Source organism: Nematolebias whitei, chromosome 20, assembly GCF_014905685.2.
Source record: "Nematolebias whitei isolate Nwh7 chromosome 20, NemWhi1, whole genome shotgun sequence".
In the NCBI taxonomy this organism is placed as follows: domain Eukaryota; kingdom Metazoa; phylum Chordata; class Actinopteri; order Cyprinodontiformes; family Rivulidae; genus Nematolebias; species Nematolebias whitei.
The window spans coordinates 10,240,821-10,250,949 of record NC_056517.1 but is presented as its reverse complement, the minus strand read 5'-3'; the positions used below and the strand labels follow the sequence as shown (position 1 = coordinate 10,250,949).

At 41.0% G+C, this 10,129-nt stretch overlaps 1 protein-coding gene across 1 annotated transcript in view; it reads left to right on the top strand.

The window, feature by feature from the left end:
• Positions 1 to 1,571: 1,571 nt before the first annotated feature.
• The window catches only part of arhgef4 (Rho guanine nucleotide exchange factor (GEF) 4), a gene marked incomplete at its 5' end in the record, with an annotated part of 22,201 nt that continues 13,643 nt past the window's right edge, over positions 1,572 to 10,129 (top strand). The window contains 5 exon segments of the mRNA XM_037694223.1: positions 1,572 to 1,772; positions 6,379 to 6,558; positions 7,303 to 7,535; positions 8,455 to 8,584; positions 8,684 to 8,815. Of these exon segments, the coding sequence (XP_037550151.1) occupies positions 1,572 to 1,772; positions 6,379 to 6,558; positions 7,303 to 7,535; positions 8,455 to 8,584; positions 8,684 to 8,815 (876 nt within the window).

Here is a 10,129-nt window from a genome sequence, read left to right as displayed (position 1 = left end):
AGAGTGCCATTTTCTCTCCTTGTTTCTAGATGCCTGCTTTAAAGTACACAACTCGGAATTGAAACAAGGAGCCAGTTTCCTCTGGTTGATTACTTTCTTTTTTCAATGGAGCAATTTTATCAAGTGAAGTTTGCATTGAAGTTGTAAGATGATCAACTAGATGATCTAAGTCACTTTTTTCTGATGCATTACTCTGCAAGACAGAGGAAAACATTGATGGAAGAGATTGTCTAAATTTGGTTACAGTGTTTTCTGATAAGCACCTGCTGAGATGAAATTTACTCTCAGTGACTGTGTAGTCATTTAATGTAAACTGAAAGGTTATTAAAAAATGGTTGGACAGAATAGGATTTTGAGGAACTATTACCAAGTCCTTAATCTCTATACCATAGGTCAGAACTAAATCAAGGGTGTGATGATAAGAATGAGTAGATGTGCGGACGTTTTGGGTAAAACCAAATGAGTCTATTAAATTATTAAAGTCTATGCTTAAGCTATCACTTTCAACATCTACATAAATATTGAAGTCACCCATTAATATGACTTTATCAGTATTTAGTAGTAAGTCACAATGACGCCAACAGGACTACATCATCTGCAAAAAGCAGAGATGGAATCTTGAGGCCACCAAACTAGACTCGCTCCACCCCCTGGCTGCACAGAAAAATTCTGTCCATAAAAGTTATGAACAGAATCAATGGCAACTGGCAGCCCTGGTGGGGTCCAACTCCCACCCTAAAAGGGTCCAACTTACTACTGGCAATGCAAACCAAACTCTCACATGTCTTGTATAGGGACCGAACAGCCCATAACAACGGGCCCCTAATCCCATACTCACGGAGCACCCCCCACTGTGTACCCCGAGGAACACAGTCGAAAGCCTTCTCCAAGTCCACAAAACACATGTAGACTGGATGAGTAAACTCCCATGACCCCTCGAGGACCCTAGTGAGGGTATAAAGTTGGTCCAGTGTTCCACAGCCAGGACGGAACCCACATTCTTCCTCCTGGATCTGAGGTTTGACCAACGATCGGACTCGCTTCTCCAGTATCCCTGAATAGACGTTACCAGGAAGGTTTAAGAGAGTGATGCCCCTGTAATTGGAGCACACCGTCAGATTCCCGTTTTTGAAGAGGAGAACCACCATGTCAGTCTGCCAATCCAGTGCCACTGCCTCTAAGGTACATGATGTTGCAAAGGCGTGTCAACCAAGACAGCTCCACAACATCTAGAGCCTTAAGGAAATCAGGGTGGATCTCATCCACCCCCGGAGCCCTGCTGCCGCGGAAGTTTTTAACTACTTCAGCGATCTCAGCCACAGCCACAGACCAACCCCATATTCCCCTGACTCAGCTTCCTCCACCTGAACACTCGCTTATTACCTTCTGAAAGGTTTTTGTACTCCAATGTGTTGAGCTTTAAATAAAATATTCAAACTCTAAGTCAAAATGTGACTTCAAGCGGTACATTGCACAATACTGACAAAACTTGCAAAATGTTTAAATGACAACACTTGAAACAATATGCTTTATTAATTGGAGGTTTTCTGTGTTTTCTGTTTTATTTTCAGCTGCGTGTGAACCAGGATGAACCTGTGGAAGAATATCTGGCCAGTCTAGAGGAGGCCCAAGCTGGAGCTGAAGAACGAACATGTCTGGGATTACTTTTAGGACCCGGTTTACCCTGCAAGGAGCAGATGAGAGCCAACGTCATCAATGAAATCATGAGCACAGAGCAGGATTACATCAAGCACCTGAAAGACATTTGTGAGGTCTGAGCTAAGGCATGATTTAGTTTTTGTCATGTTTTGTACAACTTTACCATGAAATATACTTTCCTGTTAGCATGAAGTGTCCTATTTATCTGTAAACTAGTAAAGGACTTGATGGCAGATGTTACTCCCAAGTTTTATGAACATTTCTAAAAGCAAAAATCCAACTAAAGTGTGAACGACTGTTTACCAGACGAATACTGTGGCTGTCTGGCGTTTGCAGTAGTCCCTTGTTTATTGTGGGGTTTCGGGACCACGCGCCCCCCCCCCCCCCCTGATAAATGAAAAACTGTGAAGTAGGGATACAGTAGTCCAAGCTCAAGTAAACTTTATTGTCATTACCATCTCATGTGGTACTTGAGATGGAACAAAATTATGCACACAAGTAATAGTAGTAGTAAGTAGTATATTATTTTAGTATTTATATACAGTATATTAAGGCTTTGGAAACCCTTCTCACACTCTTGTAATGTTCTAAACTCTTAAACCTACTAATTTTAACAACATACATACAGGTCCTTCTCAAAAAATTAGCATATTGTGATAAAGGTCATTATTTTCCATAATGTAATGATAAAAATGAAACTTTCATATATTTCAGATTCATTGCACACCAACTGAAATATTTCAGGTCTTTAATTGTTTTAATACTGATGATTATGGCATACAGCTCATGAAAACCCAAAATGCCTGTCCCAAAAAATTAGCATATTTCATCCCACCAATGAAAGACAAGTGTTTTTAATACAAAAAATGCCAACATTCAAATAATCATGTTCAGTTATGCACTCAATACTTGGTCGGGAATCCTTTTGCATGAATGACTGCTTCAATGCGTCGTGGCATGGAGGCAATCAGCCTGTGGCACTGCTGAGGTGTTATGGAGGCCCAGGATGCTTCGATAGCGGCCTTAAGCTCATCCAGAGTGTTGGGTCTTGTGTCTCTCAACTTTCTCTTCACAATATCCCACAGGTTCTCTATGGGGTTCAGGTCAGGAGAGTTGGCAGGCCAATTGAGCACAGTAATACCATGGTCAGTAAACCGTTTACCAGTGGTTTTGGCACTGTGAGCAGGTGCCAGGTCGTGCTGAAAAACGAAATCTTCATCTCCATAAAGCTTTTCAGCAGATGGAAGCATGCAGTGCTCCAAAATCTCATGATAGCTAGCTGCATTGACCCTGCGCTTGATAAAACACAGCGGACCAACACCAGCAGATGACATGACACCCCAGTGACTGTGGAAACTTGACACTGGACCTCAAGCAATGTGAATTCTGTGTCTCCTCTCTTCCTCCAGACTCTGGGACCTTGATTTCCAAAGGAAATGCAAAATTTACTGTAATCAGAGAACATAACTTTGGACCACTCAGCATCAGTCCCAGGCGAGATGCTTCTGACGCAGTCTCTTGTTCAAAAGTGGCTTGAGCTGGGGAATGCGGCACCTGTAACCCATTTCCTGCAAACGCCTGTGCACGGTGGCTCTGGATGTTTCTACTCCAGACTCAGTCCACTGCTTCCGCAGGTCCCCCAAGGTCTGGAATCGGCCCTTCTCCACAATCCTCCTCAGGGTCCGGTCACCTCTTCTCATTGTGCAGCGTTTTCTGCCACACTTTTCCCTTCCCACAGACTTCCCACTGAGGTGCCTTGATACAGCACTCTGGGAACAGCCTATTCGTTCAGCAATTTCTTTCTGTGTCTTACCCTCTTGCTTGAGGGTGTCAATGATGGCCTTCTGGACATCAGTCAGGTCGGCAGTCTTACCCATGATTGTGGTTTTGAGTAATGAACAAGGCTGGGAGTTTTTAAAAGCCTCAGGAATCTTTTGCAGGTGTTTAGAGTTACGTCGTTGATTCAGATGGTTAGGTTAATAGCTTGTTTAGAGAACCTTTTCATGATATGCTAATTTTTTGGGACAGGCATTTTGGGTTTTCATGAGCTGTATGCCATAATCATCAGTATTAAAACAATTAAAGACCTGAAATATTTCAGTTGGTGTGCAATGAATCTGCAATATATGAAAGTTCTTTTTTATCATTACATTATGGAAAATAATGACCTTTATCTCAATATGCTAATTTTTTGAAAAGGACCTGTATATGTAGCCACTAAATTTAACTTACTAGCTCTGCAGAACAGCAACAGCTCTCGTTCCGGTCTGACTCAGACCTATTCCGACTCGGTTCATTTCTGCAGAGTACCCTGCAGAGATGAAGCCCACAAAGCAGTCCTCTAAACTCTTAAACCTACTAATTATAACAACATACTTGTATGTAGCTACTAAATTTTATTTTCAAGGGCTCTGCAGAACAACAGCAGCTGGTTCCGTCTGACCCAATAGAGGAAAAAGTCCCAGTGCAGCATGACTGAAGCCCACTGCCCCATCCAGCTTGATATGCGCATGCTGCTGCTCCAGGAGCAAAGCTGCCCAGGATTTAGTCCACCACCTCTGACCTGGTCTGGACCAGCACCACACAACCAGAACCAGGCTGAACCCAGCAGCTGTCTGTCATCTGCAGCTTCCAGGATCTGGGTCACACTGAGTCCAGATCAACTGCAGCCCAGCTAAGCAGCAGTGAAGATACAACTTGATGGACGAGTTCAGCTTCAGAATTATTTGCAACTTTCCTTCCAGTCTTGTGAGCTTATCCTTACAGTAATTCTGATTTTGCGTTGCAAAACTTTCCTTCCATTTGCAGAAAACAGCGGTTAGAAACAGTGTTGACTTCTGGGAAGTGAATTGATGACTTCTGGGGAACGTAGTTCTTTAGACGGGCAAAACAGTGAAGGCTTAATGAAAGAAAACAAACAAAAAAAAGGCAGCACATTTTTATAAATATTTACAGTACTGTATGTCCACAAACTGTGATAGAGCGAGTCTGCGAAAGTTGAACTACGAAGTAGCGAGGGACTACTGTATTGTCCCCCGTTGTGGAGCGAATAGGGGCAGTTGGAAATACCTTTGTCCTCCATTGGTCTGTTTGCATGATAACTTGAAAAATAAATGAAGTACCGACTTCCATTTTTGTGTGTTGCTGCATCTATACATAAGAAAGGTTCATGTCAAATATTGGGTTGCCATGTCAAAATCCAAGAGGGCGGCTGTGGCTGAGTTGTTAGAGCAGTCGTCTTCCAATGCAAGAGTTGGGGCTTCGAATCCACCAGCAGTGGTGTCCTTGAAGTGTCCCTGGGCAAGACACCGAACCCCTCATTGCCTCCGATGTGTGTCCCATAGGTGTATGAACGTGAACTCAAAGCAGTGATTAGTCTCTTTAGAATTATTTGTTCAATTAGCCTTGTAGAGATAAAGTAGAGTGCTGTATGAATGGGTAAATGAGGACACAGATTGTAGTGTAAAGCACTTTGAGTATCTTGATAAGATAGAAAGGTGCTATATAAGTACAGTCCATTTACCTGCACTGCTGTATATATGTATATGCACCTCATTTATTCCACATTCTGTTATCCATCCATTATATTTACCCACTTCTTCCTTTTTGGTTCGTGGGAGTCTCTGGTGCCCATGTCCAGCTATCATGGTGCGAAAGGCGAGGTACACCCTGTACAGGTCTCCAGTCCATCACAGGGACACATATAGAGACAAACGAGACAAACAACCATTCACTCTCTCACTCACACCTAAGGATAATTTAGAGTTACCAATCAGTCTAACATGCATGTTTTTGGTTTGTGGGGGGAAACTGAAGTACTCAGAGAAAACCCAGCATGCACAGAGAGAACATGCAAATTTCATCCAGAAAGGCCCCTGGACCGAGATTTGGACCGTGGCAATCGTTTCGCTGAGAGGCAGCAGCTCTACCAACTGCACCACCGTACTGCCCCACATTCTGTTATGTTACAACTTTATTCCATATTGTATTAAATTAATCTTTTTCCTCAAAATTCTACGCTCAATACCCTATTATGACAATGTGAAATAAGATTATTTGAGATTTGTTTGAGTAAAAATTCACAGGCTTTGCTTAATACTTTGTTGATCCACCTTTGGCAGCAATTCCATCCTCAAGTCTTTTTGAATATGATGCTTCAAGCTGAGCTCTAGCTCTTTAGGCAGTTTGTCCCATTCTTCTTTGCAGTACTTCTCCAACTTTATCAGGTTGGATCCAACACAAAATGGATATTACTAAGTCAATGTGACAGATATTAAGCTAAAACTGTCTGTAGTAATTGCTGACTCTCATCACCAGTACATATTCCAAGCACTAATTACTGAAGAATATTTTTGTTCAAATTTTGGGCATTTATTGTTGACATGAGCCACCACAGCTAATCCATTTTAGCGAAGACAAACACATCTATAACTCAGGCAATTTTATAGATATTGAGCTAAATTTGGTGAAAAAAGCTGATTAATCCTGAAAACATATTGTACATCATGCACGGAAATATTATGTCAAATCTGGCAATATTATATATGATCAAGCATATCATCCCCCATAGTCCAAACTCATACATGCTAGGCTCAATGGTGAGTCTAAAAGTACCATTACTGTGATGTGCACATGCACAGTTAGTGAAACTGGATGGACCAATGGATGGATGGAGGTCCGGTGGGTTCTGACTCTTTTTGTTCTCTTTGTTTTGCTCAGGGTTACATCAAACAGTGTCGTAAGAGGACAGATATGTTCACCGAAGAGCACGTCCGTACAATTTTTGGCAACATAGAGGAGATCTACCGATTCCAGAGGAGGTTTCTGAAAGGCCTGGAGAAAAAGTTCAACAAGGAGCAGCCCCATCTCAGCGAGATCGGCTGCTGTTTCCTTGAACATGTGAGCTGATTAGTTAAACAAAAAGCATCATAAATCTGGAGACTGACAGAAAGCACGATTTATTTTTACATTATACTGTCCCAGGAATTTTAATAAATGAAAAAATACAATAAAGAGTCTAGCAACCCAGCCCATTATGCACTGTATACTTACCTGGTACATAGTGAGTGTAAACCATGTGCTTATATGGCACTTACCTGGTACCCATGGGGTATGTACTTACCTGGTACCTATGCAGTACGTACTTACCTGGTACACCTGGGATATGTATAAGGTACATATTCTGTATGCATGTAGTATGTATGGGTACATAATGAAGACAGAACTGGTAACTACTGGGTAAATACCTTATACCTTTGAGGTATGTATCATATACTTTTACATTTCAGATATTTACCTGATAATTTCAAGATACAAATCTGATACATATTGGGCTCTTACATATTACATACCTGGTATGTACTGTGTAATGAAGGGTATGAAATGTGCCCTTTACTACTATACTATAGAGTATTTACAAGATATGTATTGGACTGTGTTATGGATGGCTACCAAAAATGATTTGCCTAAAACTGTTGACGCTTCTTGAGTGTTTTTCCTCAGTGGCGTTATGTTTGTTGTTTTACCTGCTCTATTAAAAAAAAGTTATATGTTTAAATGTTCCTTGCGTTAGTTTATGTGTAAATTCTCAGTCCAATCTGTCGTCTCATTACAAATCTTGCTCCTGTTGTTTTTGTCTCACAGCAAACTGATTTCCAGATCTATTCAGAATACTGCAACAACCACCCCAATGCCTGCATCCAGATCTCCAGGCTGATGAAGGTCAACAAGTATGTTTTCTTTTTTGAGGCCTGTCGGCTGCTTCAGAAGATGATCGACATTTCACTGGATGGCTTCTTGCTCACTCCAGTTCAGAAGATCTGCAAGTATCCATTACAGCTAGCAGAGCTCCTCAAATACACCAACCCCCAGCACAGGTGACTGCAAACCTGACTTCCTCAGAAACCAACACTAACCAGACTATTCAGTAGATTTTTTATAAAACACTTCATTACTGCTGCAGCCTAGATTTTGTCTCCAGTTGCAAAGTGAAAAGAGGGAATTGGATATACCCTCTGTCCCTGTTCTGTCCATCCTCCCGTCCGTTCGTGCATGTTGAGTGTACGATAACTTGAAAAATAAACGAGATACCAATTTTCATTTTGGTGTGTGGCTGCATCGAGGCATAAGAAAAGGACCTATGATAAAATGGGTTGCCAAGTCAAAATCCAAGATGTCTTCGACCATATATGTCCTTCCATCTTGTGAGCATGTTAACTTGAAAAATAGGCAAAATGCCAACTTCCAGTATGGTGTATGACTCCATCTAGGCATAAGAATGTTTCCTATTGATAATTGGGTTGTCAAGTTAAAATCCAAGATGGCCATTGCCATATGAATGTAAGCCAGCCACTTCTGTCATTTGAGGAAACTATGCTTTCTAATTTTTATATTACATAAAAGTATAGTTTCTTCAAATGATGAGGGTGGCAGAAGATTAATCAATGGTAGCCAAGGCCGCCATTGGCCACCCCCTGGCTCCTCTATATCTCCTGGTGGTGGGTAAAGCTGCATCACAATGTGATGGGATTATGTACAATCACACTACGAAGTTTCCACTATCAAGACTGGTTTTATTCATTTACACAGCACCAGAATACTAGAAAAAAGAAGGTCCATGCATTTAATGCTTCCTGTTTTCCTGCTTACTGGACACAAATAAAGTTCTTGGGCACATAGTAATAATTTATGTCAGGCTTTATTGGCATACCTATAATATGTTTAGTGTTTTGTGCTTTTAGAGGATTTATTGACGACATGATTGTAATAAGTTTATTCTCTATCTTATTTCTTCAGGGACTACCGGGATGTGGAGGCAGCCTTGAATGCCATGAAGAACGTGGCCAGGTTGATCAATGAGAGAAAACGACGCCTTGAGAACATCAATAAGATTGCCCAGTGGCAGAGCTCCATCGAGGACTGGGAGGTTTGAGGCTTTCTTCTTCTTGGACCTCTCCCTTTCTACCACTAACTGTGAGCACTCTGACAACGTCATAGCTCTGAATGTTTGATTTGATCTTCCCAGGGTGAAGATGTTCTCGTCAGAAGTTCTGAACTCATCTTTTCAGGGGAGCTGACCAAACTGTCCCAGCCTCAGACCAAGAGTCAGCAGAGAATGTTTTTTCTCTTTGATCATCAGATGGTGTATTGCAAAAAGGTATTTCAATCAGTTACGTCCACTATACAGTTTAATATTGGTTTAATATTTCTCAAATATTTTCAGAATGTTTAATTTGTGATGGTGCCTTTTGGCTTCAGGTTTAAAAGTCATACCAATAAATTAGAACCCCTTTTGATAGTTTGTGTGTGTGTGTTTTTTTTTTTTTAACCATATTTGGACATGTGTGAAATAAATTTTAACAGTAAAGAAAGATGTATCCCATGTATCTAAACAATTCAAAGATTAAATTCAAAAATTTAAATTCCATTTAAACAATAAAGAAAAGACATTCTTAAACATTTTGTAAAATGTAACTTAAAAAAAGGGAAGTTTTTGATGTGGAATACATTAGGACACCCCCACTTTTACTCACATTTGAGTCTGATAAGGAATTTCAAAATATCTCAAAACAATTTGAAATTAGCCCTTCCACTGTCTAGAACAGTCTTCAAATGGAGGACATTTAAAACAACTCCCAATATGCTCAGGCCTGGCCATCCAACCTCAAGAGCAGAGTGCAGGATGTTAAAAGAGGTCTCAGAAATCTTAAAATGTCTTCATGTGCCCTACATCGGTGTCTCTCTGCTGTGCATGTGAACGTGCACACCGCTAACAATCACAAAGAGACTGAAGCAGTTTAACTTTCATGGGAAGAGTGCGAGGAGGATATCTGCAAACATAAAGGTCAGACTGGTTTGTCAGAGAGAACATGGACAACAAATAGAACCTCTGGAACAATATTCTTTGGACAGATGTCTAAAATTTTATTATTTGGATGCCATCACATACATCTTGGCTGTAAACCAAATACAGCATTCCAGGACAAGGACCTCATCCCTGCCGTGAAGCACAGAGGTGGAAAAGTCATGATTTGGGGGTGTTTTCCTGCAGCAGGATCTGACCATATTTCTATCATTGAATCCACCATGCAGTATATTCTACTGTGTATCAGTGGGTTCTTGTAGAACATGTGAGATGATTGGTAAAACAATTGAAGCTGAAGTGGAACTGGACCCAAAACATGACAATGACCAAAGAACTGGCTGAAAACAAAGAATCGGAGAGACCTAGAAAAGCCTATCACAATGGTGGAATGCCCATAAAATATAGACTGAGTTAAACAGACTCAAACTCTTAAATAATCAAAGTGGCTTATTAACAGTGAAGACAAATTTACTATTTACAACAGGGAACCTGGGAATCCTGGGGAAGGACAAAAGAGTCAGGATGACTTCCTTCCTTCCTTCTTTCCTTCTTTCCTTCTTTCCTTCCTTCCTTCCTTCCTTCCTTCCTTCCTTCCTTCCTTCCTTC